The sequence below is a fragment of the Tursiops truncatus genome, chromosome 16 (assembly GCF_011762595.2).
Source record: "Tursiops truncatus isolate mTurTru1 chromosome 16, mTurTru1.mat.Y, whole genome shotgun sequence".
NCBI classification, from domain to species: Eukaryota; Metazoa; Chordata; class Mammalia; order Artiodactyla; family Delphinidae; genus Tursiops; species Tursiops truncatus.
In genome coordinates this window covers 45,240,841-45,253,489 of record NC_047049.1, presented here as the reverse complement: position 1 = coordinate 45,253,489, position 12,649 = coordinate 45,240,841, and the positions used below count along the sequence as shown (strand labels likewise).

General features: G+C 41.1%; 1 protein-coding gene across 20 annotated transcripts in view; it reads left to right on the top strand.

Annotated features, from left to right (window-relative positions):
• The first annotated feature begins 657 nt into the window (after positions 1-657).
• LOC101326221 (WASH complex subunit 2) overlaps positions 658-12,649 on the top strand; it is a 56,444-nt gene continuing 44,452 nt past the window's right edge. For all 20 annotated transcript variants that reach the window (XM_033841665.2, XM_033841663.2, XM_019930684.3 and 17 more), the window contains exons 1-5: positions 658-794; positions 880-1,002; positions 1,784-1,948; positions 8,337-8,399; positions 10,372-10,545. In XM_033841665.2, coding sequence (XP_033697556.1) covers positions 792-794; positions 880-1,002; positions 1,784-1,948; positions 8,337-8,399; positions 10,372-10,545 — 528 coding nt within the window. In that variant the 5' untranslated portion in view covers positions 658-791. The remainder of the gene's footprint in view (positions 795-879; positions 1,003-1,783; positions 1,949-8,336; positions 8,400-10,371; positions 10,546-12,649) is intronic.

Genomic DNA, 12,649 nt, shown 5'->3' with positions numbered 1-12,649 from the left:
CTTGTTCTCCCACACCTCCTTTTGGCTCCTCTCTCTAAACACACCTGGCTGCCTGCGTGCTTCCGGAGCTAACCACGCGCCTCCTCCTGCGCCCTCCAGCTGAAGCGCGACCCGGCCGACCCACCCCTTCAGCGCTCCCTGGCGTCTTCACCCTTGCTCTCTTTTTTTTTAGTGAAATAATTTTTTTAAAATTTATTTTATTGAAGTATAGTTGATTTACAACGTTGTTTTAATTTCTTCTGTATAGCAAAGTGACTCAATTATACATATATAAACTTTTTCTCATATTCTTTTCCATTATGACTTACCACGGGATATTGAATATACTGTACTATACAGTAGGACCTTATTCATCCATTCTGTATGTAATAGTTTGCATCTGCTAACCCCAAACTCCCAATCCATCCCTCCTCCACCCTCCCTTCCCCTTGGCAACCACAAGTCTGTTCTCTGTATCTGTTAGTCTGTTTCACAGTTCATTTGTGTCATATTTTAGATTCCAAATATGTGATATCATATGATATTTGCCTTCTGACTTACTTCACTTAGTATGATAATCCGTAAGTCCACCCATGGGACTGCAGGGCTCTTCTAACTCGCGTACCTCAGAGAGCTGCCCGGCCTCCTTCCGCAGCGCCCTGCATCCGGTCACATGAGGCGCAGGTCACCTGCTCTCTGGTCACGTGAGGCCGGTCACGTGCCAGGCCCCGCACCGCTAGCTTCCGGAGACTTTCGGGGCTTAGCGGGTGCGGTCCTGCGGCTCCCTGAGCCCACCGAACTGCACAGCCAGGATGGTGAGGGCGGGGGTTCGGGTTCGGGTTTGGCCCTGACCGCCGCCTTCCCGGAGCTCAGCCCCTCTTCTCGTCCTTCCCGCTGCAGATGAACGGGACCACCCCCGACCAGGAGCGGCCTCCGGTGTCCGAGCCCGTGTGGGAGCGGCCCTGGTCGGTGGAGGAGATCCGCAGGAGCAGCCAGAGCTGGTCGCTGGCAGCCGACGCCGGCGTGAGAGGCGGGCCCCAGGGACCGGAGGGGAGGGCGGGCCTTCTGGCGTGATGCGCGGCCTGCGAGCGGGACTCCGGGAGCCCCCAGTCCCCCTCCACCCAGTCGATCCTGTTGCCTCTCATTGACTCAATAACGCCCCTTCTCGTCCTCGAAAACTCCCGGGTGGTAGTCCCCAGGCACTTGGGCGGAGGCGGGCTGGTTGATCTTAGCCCTCTCAGTGCTCCCACTTGGACTGCGGCCCTTCCTTGTTTGGGTTTTCTAGCCAGGCGCCCAACTCCACCCTGAGCGGGGATCGGCTTCCGCCCCCTCGCAGGCTTACATGGTACTAGTTAGGCTATTCCATGTTGGGACCTGGACTGAGAGGGGCGGTAGACAAACCAGTATATGGATATCCTTGAGTGGAACTCTTTAGGCCGGGTGCCCAATAAGCTCAGAACTGTGATTCCAAAGTTCCATTTGAATAGGATTTTTGGGTAAGAGTAGTGGTTTGTTATTTTTCCCTTTGTCTCTGATCCCTGAAGAATGACAACGAAAAAGGACTTTTAAATTCCTCCAGAAACGATATAGCAAATATCCATTGACTCATTGACACTGTTCTGATGAGCTTTCTTAATGTTTTTTGATGCTACTTGGTCTTTGTACTGTCAAAAGCAGCATCCCTTTTGCATTCCAGCACACGGGCGCACACACACAGGCGAAAGGAAATGGGTTCTTTTCTGTTTTGACACGCAGAATAGGTGCATATAATATTGATACTACTGTATGTTTGTTTTTTAAATAGTTACTACAGTTTCTACAGGAATTCTCACAACAGACTATCTCTAGGACCCATGAAATCAAGAAACAAGTGGATGGACTAATTCGGGAAACTAAAGCCACAGATTGTCGACTACATAATGTCTTCAATGACTTCCTTATGCTGTCTAATACCCAGTTCATTGAGAACGTGAGTTACTTAGTTACATCAGACTTATAAAAAAATAATACTGTTAGAAGGAGCAAGAGTCACTGTGATACTAAGTGACCCATTATTAGGTTCTCTAAAATTTTGGTGAAGTAGTAGTTCTTGGTGATTGATGTCCCCCCTTTTTATTAGTAAAGTTTATTTTTTTTCAAGCCTTTGAAAAAAACCTAACGATAAAACTTCTTCATATTCCAGTGTTTTCATTGATTTTTAGTTTTGGTGTAGACTGCTGAATTACATGGCACTCCAACAAGTTTTGTTATGAGCATGCTCTGTAAGGAAAGCCATACACCTGGTCTGATCCTCTGGACACCATCAGGTTATTGATTGTATCCATTATGTCCTGATAAGTTACATTAAAGGCATGTGTGTGTCTACTTGGAATATTCTCAAGTAACGTTTTGTTATGATGGCTGAACCTATGCCATAGATTATTGCTAAAAGATTATTGAGCTTTAACCCAAGTGCTATTTTGTCTATGTATTTATCGAATTTCTAGGTGCTAGGTTCTAGGAATACATAGGTAAATTAGACAGAGCCCCTCCTTAGAGAAAATAACCATCTTCCATAATAGTGTAATTCCAGAATAAAAAGGAAGCAAGTGTGGCTGGAGCCCAGTGACTGTAGGGGAGATTGATAACAGAGGATGGAGAGGAAGCTTAGTTAAGCTGGTCTGTATTTCTCATAGGGCGGCTAACTTTCTCAGTATCAGTGTTAATTAATCTGTGAAAAGAGAATTAGTAAAGTAGGCTATCTCCTGAGATTGTTAGATACAAAGTAATAAAAAAAAGATTTCAAAAATTGCAAGATTATACAAAGCCCACGATTTAGGATTGTTAAGAAGAGACTAAATATTGTCACGCAGGTATCTTATGCAGCATGTTTGTACATTTTTAGTAGTTCAGGTTGAAATGCCACTACTAGGCTTTTTGGGGAAGCTGTGTGTAAAATAAAGATCTTAATAAATATCTTATTTAAGATATATCTTAAATATCTCTTTACCAGTAGGTTTAAAATGTAACAAATATTCTCGTCAACTCTGTAGTCATTTTCTGGTTGTCTATACAGAATGTCCATGCTTGGTCCTGAGCATCTTTCCTATTAGAAGAGGCAGTTTACAGGACTCTCATCTGTACTTTACTGGTGTATGCAGCCCCATCACTTTTTCATCATGCTGAATTCCGTGTCCTTTTGAATATACCTGTTGTTCTCATCCTGTACCTTTCTTGCTGGATCAGGTGCTTAGCTCTTCTCTGCAGTCAGTGTTGCAGCCCTAGACTGGGCAAGGAATAGAATTGGGAGGCTTCTTTTGTACCTGATGTGCCTGTACCACATTGGTATTGGATTGGTACCCGACTGATACTTTGGGGGTGAGGGGCATCATAAGCTTCTTTTTCTGAATCATAACCTTCAGTTCTTTTTCTTTTCTCTAGCTCTTCTTTTCTGGCCAAGTTTTCTTAGCTTCTGAGTTTCCTATAATCTAGTTTTTGTGGGTGGTTTTTTTGTTTGTTTTTGTTGATTATTTTTTAGTAATAGTTCTTTATTTCTGTTCACTTCTTGGATTCCCTACTTTCCATCCATCTCTCCATCCCCTTGGTCCTTATGCCTCTTCCCCTGCCATTCTGCAGCCAAATTCCCCTTTAGATGTGCCTGTTGCCACTGCCAAATCAAACTGCTTCCCAGGCCTCCCTATAATGCCACGTGTTACGTGTTTTTCCATTTGTGGTAGAGCATGATGATGTTGAGTATGGCTAATGCTTAATAAAACTCTGAAATAAACTACCGGCTGATAATACATTTGGCAGTGATTTGACTTTGCATGTGTTTTCTTCAAACCCTGGCCAGTACTCATGTATTACAATTCTGGCTTAAATGACAGTGCCATTTGGTTTCATGGTAGTTTATTGGAAAAATACGCACAGTCATAGGTTTCTGGGTTTTAGTAATTGACCTAGAGGTAGCCAGTAGATTGCAAACTGCATTACAGTTAGTGAAACTGAAGAGCAATCAGGACTTTCCAGGGCAAGAGAAATTAGCGCCTTTAGTAAAGGCTCAAGAGGGGACTCTGAAGGAGGATAAATGCTGATTAACAGTGGCCAGTGCATCAGTGTGTTATTTGGAGGGAGTACAGTTCTTGAAGCTTCATTAATCTGTTAATTTAGGAATTTTGTCCTGAAACATTAAGTGACCTAGTTAATGACTTCTTTAGTAGCACTTCCCATGATTGTAATTTTACATTTATTGATATGATTCGATGTGTTGAACTCCGCTACTAAATCAACCCCCATATTTTTGCTAAATGTTGTATTCCTTGGGCTCAGCATGAGCCTGATACATAGGGACTCAGTGAATATTTGAATGAATTAATGAGAGATCACAAAAGTGAAAAGAACCAGGGCTGTTTATAACATGTTAAGAAATCTCAGCCCCTCGTCAGCGTTCTCTCTAATTCCCCACCTTCACCTCTTACCTCATCTCCCCAAATGAGGAAAAGATGCTTTGAGGGGAAATATCAAAGATATTTAACAGTTCTGGGAATGGCTACCTGATTTTAAAATGATCAAAAAACCCATGAAGCTGTGAGTTGGGTGAAACTGGTAAGGGTGAAGGAAGTTAGCATTGATTTCCTGCTGTGTACTGAGTACTTGAGATGCATCATCCTGGCCAGCCTCGAAAGATCCCATGGGTTTTATGTATTTGCTGGTTGGTTTCTTAGATGTCATGTTTGGCTTTCCACAGGCTGCTGATCTCTTGTGAGGTAGTTTTTAATGGCAAGCAGTAGAAAAAGTAGGGTGTTAATGCTGTTGAGACCTCAGCATGAAGCTCAACCTTTTAGGTTAAGTGGTCTCACTATTTAAAGTCTGAAGTGACCTTGGTAGCTGCCTTGTCTTAAAGTCTCCATTTTAAGATTTATTTACTTTATTTCTTCCTGCCTTTGAAAATTGCTCCCCAAATTTCTGGGCTTTATAGAACAATTTTTTTTTTAAGTATGGAAAAAGAAGCATCATCTGAAATTTCAGATGCTAAAGGAGAGCCTCTTAACATTTTGACATGTATGTTCCAAGTCCATTTTCCATGCAGACATTGGGCTTTAAGTATTTTCCTTTCTTGTTATACAAGTAATGAACACTCACTGTAGGAGAGATTGGCATATATAAAAAGTATTAAAGTGTGAAAAAATTAAAACTACAGTAATCAACTATAATTCCACCACCCCAAATTAACCAGCCACTGAACATTTTGGCATATTTCTTTCTAAGAGTATATATGTATGTATATAACTTTAACCTTTTCTATATATTGGCAGCCTGCATTTCTCTTAATGTTAGTGTATGATTTTGTAAGCATTTTAACACATCTGTAAGATTTTGTGAACTTAATTTTTATTGTTTTTATTTCATTATGTGCCTATCATTAAACAATCTCCCGACATCAATTTTTTTAAATAAAATATTTCATGTGTCTAGAAAAGAACAGATAATAACCACAAATGCTAATAATATACACTACCTTGCATTAACAGATTTTAATATTTTGACATATTTGCTTAAAAGGCACCAACTCCCATTTTTTCCCTTAACTCTAAATATTTTGGGTGTGGGCTCCTTTGTATCTCTGCCTTTTTACTCTTCTTCTTACCTGGAGAGTATATCTGTGTGGATGTATATCGGTGCAGGTATATGTAATATGAGGTAGGGATTTCATTTCGTTCATTTCCATATGAGTAACTTTTATTGTGTAGTTCTTTTTAAAAAATAATTAATTAATTTATCTTTCGGCTGTATTGGGTCTTCGTTGCTGCACAGGGTTTTCTCTAGTTGCGGCGAGCAGGGGCTACTCTTCGTTGCGGTGCACGGGCTTTTCATTGCAGTGGCTTCTCTTGTTGCGGAGCATGGGCTCTAGGCGCGCGGGCTTCAGTAGTTGTGGCTCGCAGGCTCTAGAGCGCAGGCTCAGTAGTTGTTGCGCCCGGGCTTAGTTGTTCCATGGCATGTGGGATCTTCCCGGACCAGGGCTCAAACCCGTGTCCCCTGCACTGGCAGGCGGATTCTTAACCACTGCGCCATCAGGGAAGCCCTATTGTGTAGTTCTTTTCCTCACTGACTTCTGTGTATGAATGCATGCATTTTTTTTCCCCATATGGATAACTTTTATTGTGTAGTTCTTTTCCTCACTGACTTCTGTGTATGAATGCATATGGATAACTTTTATTGTGTAGTTCTTTTCCTCAGTGACTTATATGTATGAATGTGTGTTTTTGTGAATATAAAATCAAGCTTACATGTAATTGTGGGTCTGTCTCTTGCCTCTGTCTTTTATTATGTTTATCTGCCGTAGTCAGTATCACAATCTTAAATACCAGAGATTTCTAGTAAGTCCTAATAGGGCAAATCCCTGTGACTTCTTTTTATTCAGAATTATCATGGTTATCCTTGGCTTTTTTCTTTCCTCTGTGAATTTGAGGATTATCTTGCTACATTACCCAGAAAATTCTATTAGCACTTTGATTGGAATTGCATAGAATTACAGATTTGGTGTTTGTGACTTTGCAGTATAAATCTGATGCCATGAGCATCTTATTGTTTGTATTTATTTTTCTTGGAACTAAATTTCAAGAAGTAGAATTCCTGGGTTAGAAGATACGAACATTTAAAAATAACATTGTTGGGCTTACCTGGTGGCGCAGTGGTTGAGAGTCCACCTGCCGATGCAGGGGACACGGGTTCGTGCCCTGGACCGGGGAGATCCCACATGCCGCGGAGCAGCTAGGCCCATGAGCCATGGCCGCTGAGCCTGCGCGTCCAGAGCCTGTGCTCTGCAACGGGAGAGGCCACAACAGTGAGAGGCCCGCGTACCGCAAAATAAATAAATAAATAAATAAAATAAAAGTAACATTGTCTAATCAGATTGGCAGATATTTTTAAAAGGTAGGTAACATGGTTCCACTGCTGGCAAAGGTCTGGGAAGTGGGCACTTGAATATGTTGTGGGGACAGTGTGAGTTGCTCCACATTTGTGGCCAGAAATCTGGAGGTAGCTATTAAGCCTAAAAAACAGTTTTGTCCTGTGACTTGGCAATCCTATTTTGGGGAAGCCTATAGAAATAAAAGATCCAGGGCCTAAGAATTTAGTATATGTGCATATGTTTACAGCAGTTTATTTACAACAGCAAAAACTGGAAATCTCCTTAATGTTCCCTAATAGAGAATTATTGAATTAATCATAGTCAAGTTCACACTATAGAATATTGTGCAGATATAAAAAGGATTGAATCAAATCTATTTGCATTGACCTAGAAAGTGGTTTATGTAAATATCGAGTGAAAAAGTGGGGCAGAGGAATTTGTATAGTATAAGTGCATTTTTATTTAGAAGCAGGAAGAGTGGGAGAACTCTGAATATGTGCATATGTCTGTATATATTTGTGTATGTTTCTATGTGGGAAGCATAGAGGAGCACACACCAAGCTTAAACTGCTTATTCTGAGGGTTTGGTTGGAGGCAAGGATGGAACAATTTTTAAACACATCTCTTTCACTTATATCTTTATATTGACTTTTTAATTTTTAATTGACTTATAATTCACATACCATAAAGTTCACCCTTTTAAAAAGTGTACAAGTCAATAAGTGTTAGTGTATTCACAAAGTTTTGTAACCATCACCAATATCTAATTCCAGAACATTTTCATCGTTGCACTACTTATAATGAGAATGTTTTACTTTGGAAGTTTAAACAACAATATATAGTTAAAAAAGGAAATTACAATGAGTTGCCAGAGTGATAGATCTATTTTGGAAAAGAGAGGCTGCCTGTTCCAGCTGTATGGGTCAGTCCCATGCTTGGCCTTCTGGCAAATCATTGGTGGGCTTGGCCTATCTATTTTCTTATAAATGGGATAATAAAAATTTAGCAACCATTTTAAGCAACAGGATTAATATAACTCACCTTTACCGTTTCCACTGTGCAAAATGTTAAAGCTCTTGTTACCTAGTAGGTAGGTTCTACCACTTGGTATTCTCATAGCCTCACATTTAAGTACCTGTAACATTGCTCTGTCAGCATTAAGTATTAGATTAAACAAGAAAGTGTGAACACCAGTTTATTATTGTTTTTGTGACTGTGGTCAACAATGAGATTGAAGGTTTTTTTCTCATGTTTCCTAGTCATTTGTGTCTGTTTTTTTAAACTTAATTTTGGGAGAGTTGACTACTGTTCTTTGCTTTTTGCCCTTGACCAGCGGCCTCAGCGATTTGTTGAATAATCATTTCTTCCCCATCTTTGTCTTTTCTAAATTGTGTATTGAATTCTTACGTTGTGATTGATTCCAAATGCTGTTTTGACCATTCCAAACTGAACTTGCTTCCATATTCAGCGTGTATATGATGAAGAAGTGGAGGAGCCGGTGCTCAAGCCTGAGGCAGAAAAACCAGAACAGGTACTTGCATTCAATCACTCTTCTGTTGGGCTCCTTTCGAGAAGCAAAGTGGTGGAGATTTGTGATGTGGCTGGTGGAGGGATTGTGAGCAGGGAGGTGGACACGGTGGGAAATGGGAAAAGCTGCTCCTGACAGCCCAACAATTGAACTCTTTAGTTTGTTTGTGAAATTTAGTGTATTAAGAAATGTACAGATTAAGTTCCTGAATTCTGGCTTAAGAATAGAGCAGAGGTATGCAGAGATTTTCTGTAAAGGACCAGATAATAAATATTTTGTTTGCTGGCCGCATTGACCTACGTCTCTTCGCTTCTTTTTCTTCTCTTCCTCCTCCCCTTCCCCCTCCTCCGTTAAAAATGTAAAAACCTTTCTTACCATGAGGGCTATAAAAAATGTAGGCCATGCTGGGCTGTAGTTTGTGAGTTCTTTGAAGATTGTGCTTCCCTATCCTTTCGTGGCTGCTTTGATTCTTATTCCTACCAGTTTAAAAATGAAAGTAAGATGAAAGCCATATTGCTTGTAACATATGAAGATGTTAGACTAAGAAAGGATATTAGAAACCAGCTACAGTTCTGCCTATTTCTAGCCTTAAAAAATTTTCTTTTAAATCTTTATTTTTAATAGTACTCAGGGATTTGCTAACCATTTAAGTGCAATAGTATCTGGTTATACCAAGTCAGGGGGCAATTTTAAGGTGACAGCTATTTAGTGAATTATTTTTACTTTACGCGGGCCTCTCACTGTTGTGGCCTCTCCCGTTGCGGAGCACAGGCTCCTGACACGCAGGCTCAGTGGCCATGGCTCACGGGCCCAGCCGCTCCGCGGCATGTGGGATCCTCCCGGACCGGGGCACGAACCCGTGTCCGCTGTATTGGCAGGCGGACTCTCAACCACTGCGCCAACAGGGAAGCCCGTGAATTATTTTTAAAACATCCATTATATATTTATTTCACAGGCATGTTTTCACACACTTAGTACAACGTTAGCTATTTAACTCAGAATCAAGCATACCAGAGTGCAGAAAAGATGCAGCCAAAACAAAAAAGCTAAATCAGAAAGACTTCCACGCTTGAGGTAGTATAAACTACTCTTCAGATTTTCCCCTTTGGCTGTCAAAACAACACTATGGTTTGGTTCTTTCTGTAATTATGTATCAACTTCTAGAATATTTGTGAGGAAGGGAAATGACACTAAAGATATTTTGCAATATTTCTTACAACTGATGACACAGTTGAGTGTATGAGAGCTGCTGTTATAGGAAGTGGAGACCTGTGGAATATTTTCAGCAGGTTGGTGATGTGTACAGAGTTTTGTCTGGGTTGGGGGCATTGTTCTAGGGTGATGTACAGGATAGATTAGAGATGAAACTGACCCTCTCTTGGTTTGAAACAAGTTTATAGAATAATCGTAATTGTCCAGTTATTTTTTTTTAGCTGTAATTGAAAAATGACATCTCTGGCTGGGGTATTTTCTTCTAAGTCTTAACTCCTAAAATTGTCCAAAGGATCATTAAGCAAGGTCAGTGGGATACAGCCATGGCAGAGCTGAAAGTCTAGGCCCTTCGTTCCTCCAGTAGCAGGGAGGTGAAGTGCCCCTGGATGTCTTGTGGTGTGCCATTCATTATTAAGATTCTTTTACATAGCCTATAAAAGCTGAACCACCACACCATGGTTGTGCTTTTGTTTTTGTAGATGATGAACCTGGAGCTCCAGGACCTTACGTAGTTCGGTGTGTGTTCAATGCATAGACAAACTTGGGATTTACCACTCCAAAGTCTGTGTTGAGGCATTCAGCAGAATCTGACTTTTAATGTTTTTAATTGTTTAACATTTTAAATTGTTAAGAATTTAACATTTTTAATTAAAATTTGGGGGGTTTTTTGGAGCATGAGTCTAGGCTTTAGCAAACATTCCCAGTGTTTTATTAGGGTGGTATCAATATACTGGAGATCTTACTGAACAGTATTTTTTCCTAGGAGAAGACCCGGGAACAGAAAGAAGTAGATCTGATTCCTAAAGTCCAGGAGGCTGTGAACTACGGTTTACAAGTGTTGGACAGTGCATTTGAGCAACTAGATATAAAAGCAGGAAACTCAGACTCTGAAGAAGATGATGCTAATGAGCGGGTGGAATTGATCCTTGAGCCAAAGGTAAAGACATTCAGTTGAAATATTTATTGTCGCACCTGTTGGGTTTTGGGTACTTTACTTGGGCACAGAATTGGTAAGACATGGACTTCACTTCCAGGAAGTGAGGATGTCACTTAGCAGTCTCTTACTGACTCCATCGATCAGAAAGATTTGCTGTACACAAGCATCGATTGAGCACTTACTAGGTACTAGCATGCCAAATTGGGGGAGTACAAAGATGCAGAACATGGTTCCTACTCTCAGGATGCTTATTACAGCAGTACCAGATGGTGGGAGAGAGGAGGCTTTACAAGAGTCACCATCATAAGTGCTCTGACTTCTAGCTGGGGAAATTAGGATGAAGATGAGATTTGAACTGGATTTTGAAGGATGAGGAGGCTCGTGAGAGGTAGGGATTGTTGGGAACCTGACATTCTGCAGCTTGCACTAAGAGGAAACCTCCAAAGTGTTGAAAGACATGTGGGTTGTTCCCAGGTTTTGGCCAATATCAATAAAGCTGCTATGAGTGTTCACGAAGAAACTATTAGCAGATGTTTATTGTTTTACTGTTACTTTCTCTCAGGTTCAGTAGTAAACACAGGAGGTTGCCTTACTGATTTTGAGAATCCTTGTGACACATAAGTGCCTTGTGAATTGAAATATGCTGCAAAATCAGTCTCTTCTAGTCCTTCATTTCACTGCACATTTCTCTTCCGATTTGAGCTTATAGTGCCAAATTGGGGCTGATCCTTTAACCATGATATGCTCGCCGGCTTGCTTTTTCACTATAGGGATTTAGAAGTCAGCAGCAGACCCTGGGAAATGTATTGCCTGGGCCACACTTGCTACTTCCAAGTCACACACCACTTTCTCTGTTACAGGAGGACTTTGGAAACAAGCCTCCTAAGTCAGTGAACAGTTAGCTCAATTAGCACTTCCATTTCTTTGCAGTAAATTGGTTGCTGTTGTATCTTTTACACTAACCTTCCCAAGCTTTCTGTCATTGGTGAAGCATCAGAATTGTTCTTCCCTGCACCCAGGTTCTTTTCTATAGGGAGGAGATATTAAGGCCAAAGGGCCATGCCTCATTGTGAAGATGGGAGGTTGCCCCAGGGTGGAGAGCTTTCTTTTCTTTCTTTTTTTTTTTTTCAGGTCTTTTACCTCCTTAGGTATGTTTATTCCTACATATTTTATTCTTTTTGTTGCCATGGTGAATGGGATTGTTTCCTTAATTTTCTGATCTTTCGTTGTTAGTGTATAGGAATGCAAGAGATTTCTGTGCATTAATTTTGTATCCTGCAACTTTACCAAGTTCATTGATTAGCACTAGTAGTTTTCTGGTGGCATCTTTAGGATTATCTATGTATGGTATCATGTCATCTGCAAACAGTGACAGTTTTACTTCTTCTTCCTTTTTTTTTTAAAATTAATTAATTTTATTTATTTATTTTTGGCTGTGTTGGGTCTTTGTTGCTGCGCATGGGCTTTCTCTAATTGTGGCGAGCGGGGGCTACTCTTCGTTGTTGTGCACGGGCTTCCCATTGTGGTGGCTTCTCTTGCTGTGGAGCACGGGCTCTAGGCATGTGGGCTTCAGTAGTTATGGCATACAGACTCAGTAGTTGTGGCTCGCAGGCTCTAGAGCACAGGCTCAGTAGTTGTGGCACATGGGCTTGGTTGCTTCGCGGCATGTGGGATCTTCCCGGACCAGGGCTTAAACCTGTGTCCCCTGCATTGGCAGCCGGTTTCTCAACCACCGTGCCACCAGGAAAGCCCTTTACTTCTTCTTTTGGAGTGCTTTCTTAACTCTAAATTTTTGATGTGTGTGATGGCCTGCAGTGGAAGGATCTCCAACATGTACTATTCTGTAGACAGTATCCTTCATTTTGTTTTGTTGTTTTATCATCTGGTCTTATTTTACCAATTTCATTTCTCTAAATTCTACAGTGTGAACCTCTGGGGCATATTATTATTCTCTTCTTTGGGTTATTTTTTTCTGCTGGGTAGGTTCTCATCAGTCTGTTGGAGACATTCCTTTAGTTAATTATGTTGACTGTGAATATTTGCCTAGTTGCCACTCTGTTTCTTTTCATCTAGCCCATGCTTTATGTTCCGTGTTCCTGCGTCT